The sequence below is a fragment of the Ahaetulla prasina genome, chromosome 2 (genome assembly GCF_028640845.1).
Source record: "Ahaetulla prasina isolate Xishuangbanna chromosome 2, ASM2864084v1, whole genome shotgun sequence".
Lineage (NCBI taxonomy): Eukaryota > Metazoa > Chordata > Lepidosauria > Squamata > Colubridae > Ahaetulla > Ahaetulla prasina.
Genome location: NC_080540.1, coordinates 98,698,061 through 98,720,737, shown reverse-complemented (window position 1 = coordinate 98,720,737; position 22,677 = coordinate 98,698,061). Strand labels below are relative to the sequence as shown.

Sequence of the window (22,677 nt, the reverse complement as noted above, 5' to 3'; positions counted from 1 at the left end):
GACTATTTACTGAATCTGCACTACTATTAATCGTTTCATAGTTCCCACCACCAATCTCTTTCCACTTATGACTGTATGACTATAACTTGTTGCTGGCAATCCTTATGATTTATATTGATTGTTATTGATATATTGACCATCAATTGTGTTGTAAATGTTGTACCTTGATGAACGTATCTTTTCTTTTATGTACACTGAGAGCATATGCACCAAGACAAATTCCTTGTGTGTCCAATCACACTTGGCCAATAAAATTCTATTCTATATTATTCTTATTGTAACTACTAGATAAATATTAGAATCAATAAAAGAGAATATGTGTAGTTCAGGGCTGAACTGTAGAGTCCTTGGTGCTCTCTAATTTTGGTTGTTTTCCTGCAGACATTTTTTTTATCAAATGATATATCTTCAGTTCCTAGAAGGGAGTTGAGTTTGCTCTCTGTTTACATACCGTGCCTTGCCCTGTCCGTGTTGGTAGAGATGTTGTTTTCTTCTTGACAGTTCCTTGATTGGGCTCTCTAAGAATCATTTCTCTACAACACTAGGCATCCTGGTGGCTCATCTCAACCTGGGAATCTATAATTTCTAGACACCAGGGGGTGAGTCAGCAACACCTGAGAGCTATTTCTAACCCATCAAGTGTAGCTGCAATCTCTTTCTAAACAATCTAAATTTCCTAAACTTGAAAAAAGCACTAGAGTGTCATTAAGTGTTGTACCTTGATGAAGGTATCTTTTCTTTTATGTACCCTGAGAGCATATGCAGCAAGACAAATTCCTTGTGTGTCCGCCAATAAAAAAAAAATCTATTCTATTCTAGACAACCTATGACCTATTGGATCTTCTTTTGTCAATATTTGCTTACTTAAAGAAATAAATAGAATGGCCATGGTGAACACAAAAGCAACGGGAATGCAATTTCCTGCTGGCTTCCCTATTGATTTTGCTAGTGGAAGCTGTTAGGGAACATCAGACATCATGATTACATGATTGTGGTGGTGCTATAGTGCCCTGTACTTTGCAGATACAACTGGTCTGAAGAGTCTTGAAATTTCCATGGATGTAACAGGCCCTAAATTACGTATGCATTTTTAAGTTAAAGTTTTTGGTGTATCTCAGTTCAAGAATTGTTGCTCCCACAATGCCCTATTTTGGTTATTTGAAAGTTACAAACAGACAGGAAAGTTTTAGTGGTTTTAAATTATACTAGTCACAACATGCTTCACAATCCTTTTGTAGACTGTCATGTCTTGCAAGACAACAATTTGCATAAGATATATTCTGTGTTTGTTTATACTGCGTGCAAAACCAATAGTGATAAGAAATGTTGTTTCTACTGGGAAAATTTTAATAACTCCACAGAAATATTTGAAGTACTATAGTGATTTTAATTTAATGCCTGTTCAAGAGCAAAGAAATACATGCTTCAACAGCCTATAACTATCTGCAAGCAGTAAATAATAGCGACTTTTCAACCACTTCATATAACTTGCCAATAGTAAAATAATGAATTGTGATAGTTACTCTTCAGTATCTCCTAAACTTTTGCCTGACATGTAAAGAAAGCTAGGATAAATCTATTCTAGTTGATGACCAGGATTTGTGAAATAAAGTCTCCTTTCAGTTGAATCTGATTTCTGCTTTCTTGTAAAAATGTAAAAGTGGTTTGCCACTATCTCCTTTTAGGATTTTTTTTTTCATTTACCAATTCCAGTCCCTATTTTCCCATCCAAGTAGCAACTGGATCTGTTTAGCTTCTTTCAGTTTAGTCAAGGTTCTTTCAACTGCTCTTGCAATCTGAGGAATACTTCTATTGATTCAAATTTATATCAGATATCATAGAGACTATTGCTAACTATGGTAGGAATAAGTTTTATGATATAAGCAGGCATTATTTTTGCCCACTATCCAGTCACACAGTTAATTTCCATTTTAAAAATAAATAGCAAATATATTTTATAATGTTAGTTAATGGCAAGAATAAAAACTAATGCGCATTCTCCCTCAGAAATATATTTGGCAGTAAGAATTTATGCATTTGTTTCCAATAGACTGCCCCCCCCCCCATATGGACAGTTTTGGAAAACATCAACATCTTTTGGAAACATTTTTTTTTAGAATAAATTGCCGCAGCTGATTAATTAGGCAAACATAGCCAAGAAATGGGAAAAAATACAGACAGCATCACCATGCTTCTCAAATAAACACAGAGTAAGGATGTGCACACGACACTTGCCCTACAGAAGACGCTATTTTAGATAAAGATTGAAATAATGTTAAATATACCTACTTTATGTAATAATATCTTTACCTTTCCAACAAACAGGATACTCAAGGTAATAGTATCTTTGAGAACTATTTTATGATAAAATAATTCAGAATAGCGTTAAATTATATGCTTGTTAACTGGAGTTGACCTCCCTGAAAAAGACGACAAATGATGGGCAGGTTCCTAGCCTTTTACTATCTTGCTCTTATTATAGGAAATGGTGGCCCCAATTTTGATAAAGCTTCTGAAAGGAACTAGTTTTCTGCAATAAGTATTTTTTTATCTCTTTTTCAGTTGTGTCTGATTCTCAGAGGTAGTAATAGCATTTAGACTTATATACCGCTTCATAGTGCTTTACAGCACTCCCTAAGCAGATTACAGAGTCAGCATTTTCCCTCTAACAATCTGGGTCTTCGTTTTACTGATATCAGAAAGATGGAAGGCTGAGTCAGCCTTGAGCCAGTCAGGATCAAACTGCTGGCTCTTTTAATAAGTACTGTATTAGTACTGTATTATTTGCAAATCTTTGCTATTTTTATCAGCAACTGTTGCAATCTTTTGAGAAAGGTTGTCCTATTATTTTGAAGCCTAGCAAAACAACAGCATCTTTAGAATTGCTCTGGTATTGTGCTGATGCAATGATGGCAGGGAACAGCTCCTTCAGTGTCATCTACTATTATATAGATCCTAAAATGTAGAGCATATTTGATTGTATGCATTCCAAGTTTTCTTCAGTTATATATCAGTACTTTACCGCTTTAAGCAACTCAAGAAATCAAGATCTGTGAGAAAAGCATAGAAGCAATGATGTTAACTGCCTAAACTATATCACCACTTCACAGATGTTCCAGAATTTCAACATTTCATTTTAGAATTAGTCCACGGGCAATCACGAACTACCGCACAAAGCTAAGTCAGAAGTATATATAATCCATTCCAAGAAGTTGACAGATGGCATTTAAACTGGTAGAAAATCTTTCCTGCTAACTAAGAATATTGGTGGCAAAATGGCTTTCACTCCCAGACAACCAAGAGTAGGATACTAATGAAGAAATACCATTTACTTGCTCATTTACTGATTTGGCTGCTGCATCTATGTTGCGTTGGCTTTTTTATTATTATTATTATTATTATGCTAACTAGGAAATATATTCTCTAGCATTATAATTTTCATACAAAGTCAGATACAACTGGGAATGTACAATATTTCAATGGGAAATATACTTCACCAGAACAAGTGGATTTTATAGACTGTTGCCACTGTATGCAGAGTCTCTATGGGCTGCTGCTATGAAAGGTTAGTGAAAATGTGATCACTTACCTAGCCCATATATGGACAGCATAAAATGTAAAGATCAATTTTTTATAAACTTCAACATACCACACTGTCCAAACAGACATTTAGACATTACAGTTGAATCTAAAAATACTCTGGATGTATATCTAAAGGATACTAAAAGAAGGTTCTGATTCCAAGCAAATGAACAAACTTTTTTTTAAAACTAGAAAAGAAACCATAGTTTAAATCCCTTTAGTACTGGATCTACCTAATATTCCTCCTTACTTATGTGTTCCCCCACAAATCTCTCAACAGAAATAAAGCTTACCAACCTCTTTTTAAGTCAGTCTTTGCTATGAACCCAGTGGTGGGATTCAACCTATTTGGGAGAACCGGTTGTTAACTTTCTAAGCAGTTCGGAGAACCGGTTGTTGGAAGAAATATCCTTTTGTTTTTTTCCACTTTACAGGGCTAATTCTGTAAGGAAGGCAGACAGGAAACATTCTGGTGTTGTTTCTAGCCTAATCTTTATTGCCCTGCTTACAGAAACTGCCTCTCTGGTTAACCCTTATTACATTGTAACAGCTAAGGTGAAGCGCCCATCGACGTGAGTGACATTGAGTTGGCCATGCCCACACGGTCGCATGACCATCGAGCCAAGCCTACCCAGCTGGTCATTAGGGCAGAGAACTGGTCATTAAATTATTTGAATCCCACCACTGTATGAACCTCTATAGGTTATTTCAAATAGATCATAGAATGGCAGTGAACATAAATACAATACAAACTGTAAAAGATTTTGCATACTTAAATATACAACAGATTCAGAAAGCAACATATTTTTCTGATGTCCTAAGTATGCATTTAATGTTCAACTATATTTTGTTTTGTATTGATAGGAAGATTTATTTCCTATTTTTATGAATTTTTTAAAAAATGATGTAAATTATGTAAAGATCACATACCTGCAATTCAGGTTCTACACTGACACGATAAGCTTGTGCTTTTCCATCTTCTACAGTATTAGGTGACCAAACCTTGCCTTCAGCCCTGCAATGGAAAATTAAGAATTATATGTACAATGTACTTTAGATAGTTAGTAAACTTGAATGTAATTTTTATACATTTCCAAGAATCTGGAAACCTGGGTGAATCTATTTACTTATTTTTTTTCCTTTACTATTATATTCTTTTCATACTGATAAGTAAAATTCATCCATCTATTCATTCATTCAATCAATTTATATAGTGTCCATTTCAAATTCATGACTCTGAGCTGCTAAAAGTACCATGAAAGTCCTAATAATGCAAAAACAATACTCATAATCAGCAGCAGAGGTAAAAATGAAAAAAGCCATCAGCAAATCAATGTAAGCATCGCATGGGCTCTACCACAGATCCGAGCTTGGTGGCACAACCACTTAAAGAAGTCTTACAAAAGGCCAGCAGGGTCAGAAGCAAGGAAATTATTGGGCTGAGCATGGGGGAGAGATGTTATTCCAAAGAGAAGGCACCATGACAGAAGCCTCTGCTAGATTGCATTCCCTAATGAATCTGACTCAGAGCATGCCTCATGTGCCAGACCTGTAGGTTGGAGAGGGAGAGGTGGTTCATCACATAATCTGGCTTCATGCCATGGAGGGCTTTATTGGTAACTATCAGTACCTTCATTTGAACCCAAAAGCACACTAATAACTCGCAGAGCAGAGGTGTATCGTGTGCTGATTAAGGAGTACACATTATTGTTCATTTTGCTGCATTTTGTACCCCACGCAGCTTCTGGATGTTCTTCAATGACTGCCCAATCCATTTGGGCAGTGACTGATGCATGGGTGACTATGAGCAGACTCTCCTGCTCCAGGAATGGGCACATGTGCCAAACAACATGAAACTGTACAAAGGCCTGGCTACAGCCGCCGCCTGTTCCTTAGGTCCAGGACATTCCCCCAGGTTGCACACCAATTCTGTTTGAAATAGTACAGTCACCTTCAAAATTAAAGATAAAAAGTCCCTAGAACCAGGATGCCCTAATACCCAAGACCACTTAGTCTTGCTAGGGTTGACCTGAAGCCTGTTGTTTCTCATTCAAACCTCCATCGTCTCCAGACACTAAACAGAATTTCCACTGTATCACATGGGCAGTCAGAGGTGGAAATGGATACCATTGGCATGCCTCTGAATGACTTCATAAAGTGGCTTCGTGGATACGTTAAATAGGAGCTGAGCAAGTACCAAGCCCTGCAGAACCCTGCAAAGGGGCCGGGATAGCTCAGGCAGTAGAGAAGCCTGTTATTAGAATAGAATAGAATAGAATTTTTTTTATTGGCCAAGTGTGATTGGACACACAAGGAATTTGTCTTGGTGCATATGCTCTCAGTGTACATAAAAGAAAAGATACGTTCATCAAGGTACAACATTTACAACACAATTGATGATCAATATATCAATATAAATCATAAGAATTGCCAGCAACAAGTTATAGTCATACAGTCATAAGTGGAAAGAGATTGGCGATGGGAACTATGAAACGATTAATAGTAGTGCAGATTCAGTAAATAGTCTGACAGTGTTGAGGGAATTATTTGTTTAGCAGAGTGATGGCCTTCGGGGAAAAACTGTTCTTGTGTCTAGTTGTTCTGTTGTGCAGTGCTCTATAGCGTCGTTTTGAGGGTAGCAGTTGAAACAGTTTATGTCCAGGATGCGAGGGATCTGCAAATATTTTCACGGCCCTCTTCTTGATTCGTGCAGTATACAGGTCCTCAATGGAAGGCAAGTTGGTAGCAATTATTTTTTCTGCAGTTCTAATTATCCTCTGAAGTCTGTGTTTTTCTTGTTGGGTTGCAGAACTGAACCAGACAGTTATAGAGGTGCAAATGACAGACTCAATAATTCCTCTGTAGAATTGGATCAGCAGCTCCTTGGGCAGTTTGAGCTTACTGAGTTGGCGCAGAAAGAACATTCTTTGTTGTCCTTTTTTAATGATGTTTTTGATGTTAGCTGTCCATTTGAGATCTTGCGATATGATAGAACCCAGAAATTTGAAGGTTTCTACTGTTGATACTGTGTTGTCAAGTATTGTGAGAGGTGGAAGTATGGAAGGGTTTTTCCTAAAGTCTACCACCATTTCTACGGTTTTGAGTGTGTTCAGTTCCAGATTGTTTTGAACACAGAGCCTGCAATTACTGCAGGTTCGAGCCCGGCCCAAGGTTGACTCAGCCTTCCACCCTTTATAAGGTAGGTAAAATGAGGACCCAGATTGTTGGGGGGGCAATAAGTTGACTTTGTAAAAAAATATACAAATAGAATGAGACTATTGCCTTATACATTGTAAGCCGCCCTGAGTCTTCGGAGAAGGGCGGGGTATAAATGTAAACAAAAAAAAAAAAAAGGAGTGTTTTCAGGATGGACCTCTCCCTACCCATCAAGACTGACTGCCCTGGAGGAAGGAAAAGAACCAGCCCAACACAGTGCCACTCACTCCCAATCACTAAAGCCAATCCAGAGGGATACCACTATTGATGTTACCAAAACCTGCCAAGAAGTCAAGAAGAGCAAAGATGGATGCATCACTTCCATCCTGCTCCTGCCGCATGTTATTTACAGTTGAAATCAATGCCATTTCAAGCCCATTGCCAGATCTGAATTCCAACTGAAAAAGCTCCAAATACTCCACTTCTTCCAGCAGTTTCTGTAGCTGTTGCATAACCACCTTTTCTAAAATCAAAACATATTGTGATTTGCAATTCATTTCATATTTTTTTTAAAAAAAACTGTAATAATAGTATTATATAGCTTTTAGTGTTCATTTGGAGAAAGAAAAAACGTTCTTTTCATTTAAAAATTGTTTAGCTTAACTATACAGTAGTTAAAATATTGTTTCTTTCCATGTTTAACTTAGCCATTATGCTCATGGTAAGGATTTCAAACATATTTGCAAACCGTAGTTAAGAAATCTGGTTTGCTTTAACTACTGAGCCACAGATGAAGCTGACAAGAAGGAAAGCAAATTAATATTTGGGAGTGGGGGCAGAAATAAGGAAAAAGCATGAGTGCCAAACTACTAGTATCCTATCTACATCTTTGGCCTTCAATTTAAAGCCTTAGTTTGTTATCTTGCCACAAATTAATCTTTGTGGACATCAATATATTAGCAAAAGTAGTCAACTGCTATCTCATCAAAACAACATAAATAAGATTTCATAATGTAACTCACTTTTGGTATTTCTATTTTTCATTTTAGGACGTACGTGTCACTTTAGAAAATGTAAAGCTTCTTGTTTCTAGAAGGTAATAGTTAACAAATGCAGCTGAGAATCTTTATTTATATTTAATTCCTGATCTGTTAAACACTGAAGTTTAAGTGAACTGCTGGCAGTAATGACACACAAACTATTTACAGCATGTAAGGGTTTCAGCCTAGGAAGTTTTTACCTAAAGTTTTTTTTCTCTTGTCTAAATGAAACAAGAAAGCACTGTGTTTTGAAACAGTCCATTAATTATGCAGTCTACTAAAGCCCCATAACTATGATAAGAATGTTGTTCTCAATTTTTACAAGTGTTACATTCTGAAGCAAGTTCTACTGTGATCAGTGAGAATTAATGTATTTAATTAATGTATTTAATTAATTAATTAATGTTCTTTCTGCGCCAACTCAGTAAGCTCAAACTGCCCAAGGAGCTGCTGATTCAATTCTACAGAGGAATTATTGACTCTGTCATTTGCACCTCTATAACTGTCTGGTTCGGTTCTGCAACCCAACAAGAAAGACACAGACTTCAGAGGATAATTAGAACTGCAGGAAAAATAATTGCTACCAACCTGCCTTCCATTGAGGACCTGTATACTGCACGAATCAAGAAGAGGGCTGTGAAAATATTTACAGATCCCTCACATCCAGGACATAAACTGTTTCAACTCCTACCCTCAAAACGATGCTATAGAGCACTGCACAACAGAACAACTAGACACAAGAACAGTTTTTTCCTGAAGGCCATCACTCTGCTAAACAAATAATTCCCTCAACACTGTCAAACTATTTACTAAATCTGCACTACTATTAATCTTCTCATCGTTCCCATCACCAATCTCTTTCCACTTATGACTGTATGACTGTAACTTTGTTGCTGGCAATCCTTATGATTTATATTGATATATTGACCATCAATTGTGTTGTAAATGTTGTACCTTGATGAATGTATCTTTTCTTTTATGTACACTGAGAGCATATGCACCAAGACAAATTCCTTGTGTGTTCAATCACACTTGGCCAATAAAAAAATTCTATTCTATTCTATTCTATTCTATTCTATTCTATTCTATTCTATTCTATTCTATTCTATTCTATTCTAAAGTTAAGATTAAATAAAGACAGACAACACGGACACAGACACACAATGCACACAGAGAACACAGGAAAATATTGGATGCTATTTACTATCAATCAGCTGAAATAAGACACCAGAAAGAATTACATAAATTACAGCCAGATCCTGAGATTTTGAAATAAGCCCTCATGAACCAAATCCTGATTTGAAAGTGATCATAAAATGTTTGATAATAGTATGTCTTCTAATAGTAAGTTTATTACAAATTACAATGATAAACTACATAGAAACTTAAAAAAAATAAACTTATAAAAAATAAAAAGTGCAAAAAAAAAATCTGTCCACATGGCAGGGAAGAGTTATTCAAGGTCAAGGACGCTGTGTGAGGAAGATAATAGTTTTATCCACTAATTCAGGGGTCTCCAAACTTGGCAACTGAGGAATTCTGAGAGTTGAAGTCCACAAGTCATAAAGTTGCCAAGCTTGGAGACCCCTGTATTAATCAAAATGTGAAATCTATGGTTTTATTGGAAACCAGATTCCAAACAGTGAATGATTTTTTAAATAGTAATTTTATTATAATTACAATTAAAAAGATAAACATTAATATAAACTAAAAAAATAAAGAATACAAAGAAAAAAAGGAAAGTGAAGAAAATTATCCAGGGCACTCTCTTGGATTTTTTGTATATTCTTTATGTAGACAAAAATCCTGCAGCAGGAGGCCACTTGAACTTTGTTTATTATGAATCCATCAAATTTAGCTTGGGTAGATGTATCCAAAGAATAGTTAATGAGCATAAAGCGTTGTAGTGATATTAACTGATTTTAAAGAAAATACTATGTGTCCACTCCAAAAAATACTTCTCTCGACTAAGAAGTGATCATTTTCAGATGCTTTTGAATATTATTAACTCATGTTTAAATGCAACATGTTGCTTCTCCACAGATAATCTTTTCAAGTACTGTGTTGTTCCCAAGGGAGATGATCTTGCATGTGGCATTTGCTTCTTAGTGATTAAAGGTTTAACTGTTTTCCTGGGCATTTCACAAACTATTGCCAATTTTTCCTTAACAATTCCTTAATTCCTTGCATTATTTTAGGATTGAATTTATATAATATTTTACTGATTTGTCCTATTTTTATTCTATATATTAGAATGCAAGCTTGTCATAAAACTATTACTTTACAGAAGGAAAACAGAAATTATAGGTGGTAAAGAATGAAGTTCACCACTATGACTAACAACCCATTTTGAGAATAAAATACATATTTAAACATACGTTAAATAGAATATACATTCTATTTATGTTCTCAAGGTATACCTTCAGATCAGGGATGGGTTCTACTTACCTTTACTACCAGTTTGCAATGGGGCCGTGCGTGCATGAGCTTCTGCGCATGCACAGAAGCTTCTGTACATGTGCAGACCGTCTTTTACGATGTCCGGGCAGGTGGGTGGAGCCTCCTGCCAGTTTTACTACTGGTTCTATAGAACCAGACAGAACCGGGAGCAACCTACCACTGCTTTGCACGGTATTTTAACATTACAGTATCAGTCAGTTTCTATATTGTGCTAGATTTCACATATGGTACTAATCTAGATCTTGCTCAGTTTATGTTAGTATACAATTCCTTTTTAATCACCACTATAAACTTTCCTTTTCTCTTCACTTAACAGAATTGTTAGTTGCTATAGACAACCAACCAAATAGTTATTTACAATCCTTGTTTAGCATATGTGTAGGAAAATTCCTACAAACCTGAAATTGTTTCTCTAAACAAGTAATGTAATGAAACTCCAGTTAATCTTCTGGCAGCAAACATTCTTCCTCCCCTTCCCCACCTCCCAATAAAGGCTCCTGAATATAAAGGTTGATGGTTGTTAATATTTATTATGGATCTAACTTGTGTATTGAAATCAGAAATCAGTGTTTCCTCAAGGACTTTACAGAGGAAAATGATGTAATTAATATTATACTTGTTCTTACCCAAAAATCCGAGAAGTGATTCTTTTTTAACCTATGACTCAATCTGGAAATTTGAGAAAATTATGAATAATGCTTTTCATGTGTACCAATATCACTCTACTGCATACAACACACATGTATACATATGGCATCACTATCAGAGATGCTTTATTATATCCAAATGTGCTGGAAACAAACTACCTAAATAAAACATTGTGGTTTTAAACTACCATGAAATGGAATTGGCTCTTGGCTTTCCCCTGTGCCTATATACAACACACATTCCATACAATTCTCCAAATAACAAATCATAGTATTCATATCTTATGTTCCTCTATACATTATTAATCATTTAAGTAATTGCTTCTTTGGAGACCTACAGGCTATGGAAACCTGGAAACCTTGTATTTTTTTTAAAGTTTGTTTATAAAATACTTTTATTCAAAATTTACCTAGGAAGCTCATGAATTCACGTTTTATGTGAGTTTCAGTATGCTATCCGTAGGTCCCCTAGAGCAGAAGTAGTTAGGCCTGAATTAAACCATTTTCTAATAATATATCATGGAAATGCTAACAAGATATTGCATGCAGGACTGGCTATAAAAGTGTCATTCATTTTTCTAATTAAGATCAAGCATAAAGAACCGCAGCTTCAAGATAGCTATGTTGGTTCCTGGTCTGTTTTAAAGCACATGACCAAAACAAATCTAAGGAATTGCAACAAATGCCATTCTGCTTGAAGTCAAACCTATAACACCACAGTTAGTCAAATAATCAAAGTCATTCATTTGAGAGAGATAATTGTAGGACTGGTTTTTAATAATCCAAAAGCTCTTTCCTTGGTTATCCAGCCTTACTGTCTGATAGTGAGCAGAAATAAGGCTTTTCTGGTCTGGTGTCTCAATTGCCCAGTTTAATCTGGTGCTTCAGATTTTCCTTCAGAATATTCATTTTGGATCTCATATAGATTTATGTTAAAATCCACTCTGTTGTGCAGTCAATTCATCTAATGTTTCTAAAAAATGTATCAGCATTGTCATTTAAAGTTTTTTTTTCCCTATGTGTCTGCAAATCCTTAGTTGAACAAAGAATGGGTTACGAGGGTATGCATATTTTGAAAAATTCAGAAAAATTTCTATGGCTCTGATATGAGACAATTTAATAAAGCCACGTATAACAGTTAAAACCCACTTTTAAAACAGCGCCATCTTTTTTTCAAGCCTTCAATAATAATAATGCTACTATCTTTTCCAGAACTCAAACCGTTCTTTTAAAAGAAATAGTAATATTGTATCAATCTCTGATGCTTTTCAGTTTTCACTAGCTGAGAAAGGATATGGTTTTTGCATAATCTACAAAACAAAACTCTTTTCACAACATTTTGGTAATAATTCATTCGTATGGTGGTGTATGGAAAAACAATTGCCAGAAGATGAAAGAGGTTCATTAAAAGACGTCCTTGTTCTTGACATGATCATTAATCAGACGGCTACAGTTGGGTCTCCATGGAACCTTATTTGGCAAAGAATGAGCAGCACCAAATTCCAGGAGGATTCACTCAGCAGATATAAAGAGAAACAAAATCATAAACAACCGAGTTATTCCATTTGGCCCACAGAAGTCTCTTCCCCGCCCTTGTTTTTTCCCCCTTAATCTCAACACATAAAAATAGTGAAAGTGATTTGTTCAAGTCAGATTTCAGTTCCGCTTCTTTTGGCCTCCATTCTGTCTGATGGAAAATAAATGGGGCAAACAAAGAAGAACATGTCAGGGGCATAAACAGGAAAGCAGTCTCATCCTTCCCTGATAGGAATGCATGTGTGCAAAAATACAGTGACTCAAATCTATAGGAATTACTAAACCAGATTGTAAAGAAAGATGAACTGTCTTTATATGTTTGGGACGTGTAGCATGAATCTAAAATTGAAAGTTAGACATACACTTACTAAAAATCTCAAGAGATAATTAAGCTATCGCAATAAATGCCGGATGGGCATTTGCATATGCAGCTGATCTAAATTAATTAATTAATAATTATATTCATATGCACATACACTTTTCTCAGTGGGAAAAGTACTTCAGTGAGGTGGTTGTTCTCATTTTCCAATTCTTTCTTGACTATAAATTTTTTATCAGAAATCATTGGAGTTTTGTCAATTATATGGTGAAATTTGAACTGCCAATTTGCAGGCAGCCGGCAGTCAGCAGAAGTAGCCTGCAGTACTGCACTCTAACCACTGTGCCACATGGCAATGCATTCTAGACACAGGTGGGTTTTCACATAATTTTACCACTGGTTCTTGACTATATCTTAAATTTTATCAGAAATCAATGGAGTTTTGTCAATTACATGGTATTTTAAAATAATGAAAAATGGTTCATACTGTTTGCTTTCTGAATTATAAGAACTATTAGAAATTCAGGCTTGACAACTACTTCATTTAAGGGTAACAATGGGATTAAACTGGGGGGGGGACCTTGATCAGTAATCCTTTAGTAATCATCCTTCCAATCACTAAATTAAAGTATAATATAACAGTGCTTAAGAAAACAATATTAAATCAATAAGCTGTGAAATGTTTGTTCATACAAGTCATACCGATAGCAACATAAAGAAAACACATCCAGGTTTCTGGAAGAATTCCTACAGGAATGATCTATATAGATCGCAATAAATAATTTTCTGATGGAGCTAGTTTCCCTTTTCCTTTGAAAACAATGCTTTGCTAAAAGGATGACTCATTTTCAGTAACAAATAAGTCTGCATCTGGCTTAAGCAGTGACTACTTTTATTGGCCAGACATCTTTATTTGCAACTCAAAAACTTGCTTAGGGCTGAGTTAAGAAACACAATAACTATATCATCCAGATGTTTTATCTGGTCAAGTCTTAAAAAGAACAAGTAAAATTGTTAATATAATTACTATGCTTACTGCATAAAATAAACATGTAGGTTTTCTGATTGGAAGAGATGTTGCTTTTTAAAATACTTAGTTGGCTATTTTAGAAGTTCTCTTCTTTCTCCTCCAATACATAAGCCTAAATAATCATTTATCTTCATGATTGGCCCACCATGAAGACTTTTTCTTAATTGCCTAAGCCAGGAATTCCACATTTAATTGCCTAAGGCAGGGGTCAGCAACCCGCAGCTCTGGAGCCACATGTGGCTCTTTCATCCCTCTGCTGCGGCTCCCTGTTGCTGGTCGGCTCCACAATTGATAGGGCTTTTGGTTAGGACAGATAGAGGGAAAAGGATGCCGTGCTAGGAGGAGATTCTACGGTGGGGGAACCAACTTCCAGTCGGCAGAGAAAAAAGGACTTCCGTTTGGCTCCAGAATTGAATGGGGGCTTCCAGTTAGGATCTCTGTGGCTCTTTGAGTGTTTAAGGTTGCTGACCCCTGGCCTAAGGAATTCCTCATTTAATTGCCTAAGGAATTCCCCATTGTCCTTCCAGGTTTCAACCTCACTCTTTGTTCCAATGTTTTGGGGAGCCTGTTAGTCCCCTTTCTATTGCTTCTTGGATCTTCTTCTTATACTTATTGGCATTTGATGTTTTGTATGCTATGATTTTCATGTTCTCCCAGTGTTCCCTGTGGCAGCAGTTTATACAATTCAGCAGTTCCAATTTGTTCAGTACTTTATTTTTTCTATATATTTTGGTGTTCTGCTCACATACTCTTATATTCACTTTGTTTCTTCTGGAAATTCTCCTTGAAAGACCCTGCATACAAGCCCCTAAACACAGTCCCCACCACCTACCTAGAAAAAACCACTAGATCCAAAATAAAAGCCTCCCCCATCAGCGAAGAAACCCAACAAAGAATCATTCCCAGAGAGAAATCATCCAGATGCCCTAAGCTCTATGGTCTCCCAAAGATACACAAAGAAGGAACCCCACTTAGACCCATAGTCAGCTCCATAGGCTCACCTCTACAAAACCTAGCCAAATTTCTCGCCAAACAACTACAGCCCTATGCAGAATCCATCACCTCACACGTAAAAAACTCATTCCAGTTCATAGAGATCATAAAGAAACAAAACTTACAGCCCAGCGACCTACTCGTGAGCTTTGATGTCATATCCCTCTTCACCAAGTGCCAATCAAAGAAGCCTTGACAGCTATCCAAAACAAATATAACCCCCCCAAGCACATCCTAGATCTGACCAACCACTGCCTATCCAACACATACTTCATCTATAATGGACAAAAATACAAACAAGTAGAAGGAGCACCCATGGGATCACCCCTCTCACCTGTCATTGCCAATCTCTACATGGAACACTTTGAAACCCAAGCTCTAGAAAATCTGATCACAAACCCAAACTCTGGCTCAGATACGTAGACGACACCTTCATAATCTGGCCACACGGGAAAGAAAACTTGACAACTTCCTCACACACCTCAATAGCCTACACCCCAAAATACAGTTCACCATGGAAACAGAAGTTAACAACCAACTTCCTTCCTGGATGTCTTAGTCTACAGAAACCCAATGGCTCCCTAGGACACACCATCTACCAGAAGAAAACACACACAAACCGCTATCTGCACGCACTCACACCACCACCCAGCACAGATCAACTCAGAGCCAAGACACTCATCTCCAGAACAAAATGCTTAGCTGATGAACAACACCTAAAACCGAACTAGACACTCTCACTAACGTACTAACATCCAATGGATTCCAAAGAAATAAGATTACCAAGCTAATCCAAAAGAACCCCCACTAAAATCCAAGACAGAGAACAAGAAAACGGCACAGCCCTCCTCCCATATATAAAAGGCACCACAGACAGAATCAGCAAGATCCTCCACAAACACAACATCAAGACAGCATTCTGCACAAACAGAAAATATCCACCATCCTAAGAAACCCCAAAGACAAAATTGAGTTAGAAAATCAAGGAGTATATGAAATCCCATGCACCGCCTGCCCCACCACATACATTGGACAAACCAACAGAAGAATAAGTGCACGATTGAAGAACACAAGAACTCATTCAAAAAGAGGAACTAACTTCTTCCCTGGTCCAACACTTTAAAGTCACAGGACATGATATTGACTTTAAAAGACCAGAACTATCGCCAAAACTGAACACTTTAACAACAGAATAATCAGAGAAGCCATTGAGATAGAAAACGCCCACACAGCATGAACAAACGAGATGATACCCCCCGCCTATCAGCCATTTGAAACCCGCCCTTATTGACAAACGAGTCCCTAACACGAGGAATGACACCAGACCCACACTCACGAGGTCCACACAGGATGTCACCACCGCACATCCACCCAGAAAGCAGACCCAAACCCACACTGATCATGAAGCACGACCAAGGACCAGAAGCCAGACCGCAGCTGCAACATTAGCCATTTCAAACCCCTCCAATCCATACATGCAGCAGACTGACACCCACTATGAAGATGTAGCACGACCACAAAGCCAAACAACAGCTATGCAGCTCACCAGCTCAAATCCCCCTGCAGCACAGACTAGACTGAGCACAACCAAGCCCCCACCAACACAGGACACCCCCCCCCCAGCCAATCAGAGCACAGAAAAACTCCCATCCAATCAGAGCACAGCCAAGCTCCCACCCAATCAGTTCAAACCCCCACTAGCAGTTAAAAGGAAGAAACAGCTGCGATCACACATTGCTCCCAGAAGCACGAAGCTGAAGCCTGAAGATGACGAATGAGACTTCGTCGAAACGTCGCCAAGACATTTCCAATTTTACACGGGAGAAAACCCGAACAACCAAAGACCCATATACAAACACCCGTGAAAACCTCAGAAAACATATATATGTTCTACAAAACCTAGCCAAATTTCTCGCCAAACAACTACAGCCCTATGCAGAATCCATCGCTTCACACGTAAAAAACTCATTCCAGTTCATAGAGATCATAAAGAAACAAAACTTACAGCCCAGCGACCTACTCGTGAGCTTTGATGTCATATCCCTCTTCACCCAAGTGCCAATCAAAGAAGCCTTGACAGCTATCCAAAACAAATATAACCCCCCCAAGCACATACTAGATCTGACCAACCACTGCCTATCCAACACATACTTCATCTATAACGGACAAAAATACAAACAAATAGAAGGCGCACCCATGGGATCACCCCTCTCACCTGTCATTGCCAACCTCTACATGGAACACTTTGAAACCCAAGCACTAGAAAAATCTGATCACAAACCCAAACTCTGGCTCAGATATGTAGACGACACCTTCATAATCTGGCCACACGGGAAAGAAAAACTTGAAAACTTCCTCACACACCTCAATAGCCTACACCCCAAAATACAGTTCACCATGGAAACAGAAGTTAACAACCAACTTCCCTTCCTAGATGTCTTAGTCTACAAGAAACCCAATGGCTCCCTAGGACACACCATCTACCAGAAGAAAACACACACAAACCGCTATCTGCATGCACTCTCACACCACCACCCAGCACAGATCAACTCCGTAGCCAAGACACTCATCTCTAGAACAAAATGCTTAGCTGACGAACAACACCTAAAACCGAACTACACACTCTCACAAACGTACTAACATCCAATGGATTCCAGAGAAATAAGATTACCAAACTAATCCAAAAGAACCCCCACTAAAACCCAAGACAGAGAGCAAGAAAATGGCACAGCCCTCCTCCCATATATAAAAGGCACCACAGACAGAATCAGCAAGATCCTCCACAAACATAACATCAAGACAGCATTCTGCACAAACCAAAAAATATCCACCATCCTAAGAAACCCCAAAGACAAAATTGAGTTAGAAAATCAAGGAGTATATGAAATCCCATGCACCGCCTGCCCCACCACATACATTGGACAAACCAACAGAAGAATAAGTGCACGCATTGAAGAACACAAGAACTCATTCAAAAAAGAGGAACCAACTTCTTCCCTGGTCCAACACTTTAAAGTCACAGGACACGATATTGACTTTAAAAAGACCAGAACTATCGCCAAAACTGAACACTTTAACAACAGAATAATCAGAGAAGCCATCGAGATAGAAAAACGCCCACACAGCATGAACAAACGAGATGATACCTCCCGCCTACCAGCCATTTGAAACCTGCCCTTATTGACAAACGTGTCCCTAACACGAGGAATGACACCAGACCCACACTCACGAGGTCCACACAGGATGTCACCACCCCACATCCACCCAGAAAGCAGACCCAAACCCACACTGATCATGAAGCACGACCAAGGACCAGAAGCCAGACCGCAGCTGCAACATTAGCCATTTCAAACCCCTCCAATCCATACATGCAGCAGACTGACACCCACTATGAAGATGTAGCACCACCACAAAGCCAAACAACAGCTATGCAGCTCACCAGCTCAAATCCCCCTGCAGCACAGACTAGACTGAGCACAACCAAGCCCCCACCAACACAGGACACCCCCAGCCAATCAGAGCACAGAAAACCCCATCCAATCAGAGCACAGCCAAGCTCCCACCCAATCAGTTCAAACCCCACTAGCAGTTAAAAGGAAGAAACAGCTGCGATCACACATTGCTCCCAGAAGCACGGTTGAAGCCTGAAGATGACGAATGAGACTTCAAACGTCGCCAAGACATTTCCAATTTTACACGGAGAAAACCCAACAACCAAAGACCCATATACAAACACCCGTGAAAACCTCAGAAAACATATATATGTTCTACAAAACCTAGCCAAATTTCTCGCCAAACAACTACAGCCCTATGCAGAATCCATCGCTTCACACGTAAAAAAACTCATTCCAGTTCATAGAGATCATAAAGAAACAAAACTTACAGCCCAGCAACCTACTCGTGAGCTTTGATGTCATATCCCTCTTCACCCAAGTGCCAATCAAAGAAGCCTTGACAGCTATCCAAAACAAATATAACCCCCGCAAGCACATACTAGATCTGACCAACCACTGCCTATCCAACACATACTTCATCTATAACGGACAAAAATACAAACAAATAGAAGGCGCACCCATGGGATCACCCCTCTCACCTGTCATTGCCAACCTCTACATGGAACCCTTTGAACCCCAAGCACTAGAAAAATCTGATCACAAACCCAAACTCTGGCTCAGATACGTAGACGACACCTTCATAATCTGGCCACACGGGAAAGAAAAACTTGAAAACTTCCTCACACACCTCAATAGCCTACACCCCAAAATACAGTTCACCATGGAAACAGAAGTTAACAACCAACTTCCCTTCCTAGATGTCTTAGTCTACAAGAAACCCAATGGCTCCCTAGGACACACCATCTACCAGAAGAAAACACACACAAACCGCTATCTGCATGCACTCTCACACCACCACCCAGCACAGATCAACTCCGTAGCCAAGACACTCATCTCTAGAACAAAATGCTTAGCTGACGAACAACACCTAAAAACCGAACTACACACTCTCACAAACGTACTAACATCCAATGGATTCCAGAGAAATAAGATTACCAAACTAATCCAAAAAGAACCCCCCACTAAAACCCAAGACAGAGAGCAAGAAAATGGCACAGCCCTCCTCCCATATATAAAAGGCACCACAGACAGAATCAGCAAGATCCTCCACAAACATAACATCAAGACAGCATTCTGCACAAACCAAAAATATCCACCATCCTAAGAAACCCCAAAGACAAAATTGAGTTAGAAAATCAAGGAGTATATGAAATCCCATGCACCGCCTGCCCCACCACATACATTGGACAAACCAACAGAAGAATAAGTGCACGATTGAAGAACACAAGAACTCATTCAAAAAAGAGGAACCAACTTCTTCCCTGGTCCAACACTTTAAAGTCACAGGACACGATATTGACTTTAAAAAGACCAGAACTATCGCCAAAACTGAACACTTTAACAACAGAATAATCAGAGAAGCCATCGAGATAGAAAAACGCCCACACAGCATGAACAAACGAGATGATACCTCCCGCCTACCAGCCATTTGGAAACCTGCCCTTATTGACAAACGTGTCCCTAACACGAGGAATGACACCAGACCCACACTCACGAGGTCCACACAGGATGTCACCACCACACATCCACCCAGAAAGCCCACCCAAACCCACACTGATCAGGAAGCACGACCAAGGACCAGAAGCCAGACCGCAGCTGCAACATTAGCCACTTCAAACCCCTCCAATCCATACATGCAGCAGACTGACACCCACTACGAAGATGTAGCACGACCACGAACACGAAGCCAAACAGCAGCAGTGCAGCTCACCAGCTCAAATCCCCCTGCAGCACAGATTAGACTGAGCACAACCAAGCCCCCACCAACACAGGACACACCCCATCCAATCAGAGCACAGAAAACCCCATCCAATCAGAGCACAGCCAAGCTCCCACCCAATCAGTTCAAACCCCACTAGCAGTTAAAAGGAAGAAACAGCTGCGATCACACATTGCTCCCAGAAGCACGAAGCTGAAGCCTGAAGATGACGAATGAGACTTCGTCAAACGTCGCCAAGACACTTCCAATTTTACACGGGAGAAAACCCAACAACCAAAGACCTATATACAAACACCCGTGAAAACCTCAGAAAACAAATATATATATATATATATATATATATATATATATATATATATATATATATATATATATATATATATATATATATATATATATATATATATATATATATATATATATATATATATGAGAAACATTACAGGGAATAAGACCCCAAGTTTTAATTACCACACAAAGTCAAGTTCAGTACCATGAAATAGCCAGATTCTTCAGAAGGAAACATCTTAAATTGTAATATATTTATATTAGTATATAATATATAATGTAATATGCTCTAACTTTATAGTTAGTTTAGATAAGCATTTATTGCAGTGGTGGGATTCAAATTTTTCCACTAACAGTTCTGTGGGCATGGCTTGGTGGGCGTGGCTTGGTGGGGTCATGTGACTGAGTGGGCATGGCAACTCAACGTCACTAATGGCAAGGTGGGGTGGCATCACACCACCAAACCATGCCCACCAAGCCGCACCCACAGAACCGACAGAAAAGTTCTGCTAAGTCTTCTAGCATTCAACCTGGCTGCTTCTTGCCTCCTTCTCATGTTTACTTTGTGTGTATGAGGCCAAGAAGGAGGAGAGAAACAGCCACATTGAATGCTCTGGTGGAAGGAAGCCAAATTTTTCTGCCTCCCTTCGCTGTGGAGCTGTTTGGAAGGCAGCTCCTGTAGCCTGTCCCTTTATGATCCCCCCTCCCCCCTATGTCGAAGTACCTTAAAAACTGTGGCAGCTGCCTTCCAAACAGCTCCGCCACGATGGCATCCCTCTGGTGCAGCAGGCCATTATCCTGGCCAGGTCCGGCTGTGAGCAGCATCAGAAGGCAATGGGTGCGTGTGTGCGGCTGGTGCGAACAGGGTAGCAACAGCTGTGATGGTCACGGGACTTGTCACAGGACTAGGCACTGTTGCTGCCTTGTTCTTCGCACCAGCCACACATCTGCACCCCATTGCCTACCGGTGCCGGACCTAACTAGGAGAACGGCCTACTGTGCCAGAGGGATGGCATCACAGCAGAGCTGGTAAGAAGGCAGCCAAAAATGACTGGCGTCTGGAGGCTTCCTGCGAAAGGTGGCGGAGCCTTACTGTGTCCTTCCCCCAAGGTGACCGAAACAGAAGGGTGGTGAGCGAGGCAGCGGTTGAGTGAGCAGCAGTTCTGGGACAAGGCTGGAGCTGGGGAGTGGCCTGTTCCCTGACCCAGCTGAGGCGGACAGCACTCCGGGGAAGGGCTGGAGCTAGGGAATGGTGCATTCCCTGACCTGGCCAAGGCTGGTGGCGAGCAGGCGGAGGCTTCGGGACCTCGGGGAATGGCATGTTCTTGGGCCCTAGCCCCTGACCCAAGGTTAAGGATGAGCAGGCGGCATGCTTACCTTTGGTGAGCAGAGCTGAGCTGAGCAGGTGAGGCACAGAGGCAACTGGCAAAGTGATTAGCTGGACCATGTGGCAAAGGAAACATATATGGGGCTGGGGTGGACAGGGCGAACAGTGAGCGGGTGAGCGGGTGGGCATAGGTGAGGCCAACCAGAGGTGGTATTTACCAGTTCAGCAAACCAATTCAAATTGCCGCTATCGGTTCGCCCAAACCAGTCCCAACTGGCACCACATCCGATATATTGTAGTATATATATATATAAAAAGGTAAAGGTAAATGTTGCCCTCGCACATACGTGCTATTCGTTGCTGACTCTAGGGGGTGGTGCTCATCTCCATTTCAAAGCCGAAGAGCCAGCACTGTCTGAAGAACCAGCACTGTCCGAAGATGTCTCCGTGGTTATGAGTCAATGCCAAAGGCGCACGGAATGCTGTTACCTTCCCACCAAAAGTGGTCCCTATTTTTTCTACTTGCATTTTTATGTGCTTTCGAAACTGCTAGGTTGGCAGAAGCTGGGACAAGTAACGGGAGCTCACCCTGTTACACGGCAGCATTAGGGATTCAAACCACCGAGCTTGTCGATCGACAAGCTCAACATCCTAGCCCCTGAGCCACCACATCCCTTATACATATACATATACATATACATATACATATACATATACATATACATATACATATACATATACATATACATCAGGGACGGGTTTCAAAACCCATCGCTACTGGTTCACTTGTGGGTGCGCATGTGCTTGTGTACGATGCTTCTGCTGGGTGGGTGGGCAGAGCCTCCTGCTGCTGCTACTATTGGTTCACCTGATCCGGTGCAAACCGATAACAACCCACCACTGATATACATATACATACATACATACATATAAAGAAAGCACACAAAAAAGTTCAAAGTAGACAA

At 39.6% G+C, this 22,677-nt stretch overlaps 1 protein-coding gene across 1 annotated transcript in view; it reads right to left on the bottom strand.

Moving 5' to 3' along the window:
• PDLIM4 (PDZ and LIM domain 4) overlaps window positions 1-22,677 on the bottom strand; it is a 95,580-nt gene that overhangs the window by 48,528 nt on the left and 24,375 nt on the right. The window contains exon 3 of the mRNA XM_058166062.1: window positions 4,513-4,597. Within this exon, the coding sequence (XP_058022045.1) occupies window positions 4,513-4,597 (85 nt within the window). The remainder of the gene's footprint in view (window positions 1-4,512; window positions 4,598-22,677) is intronic.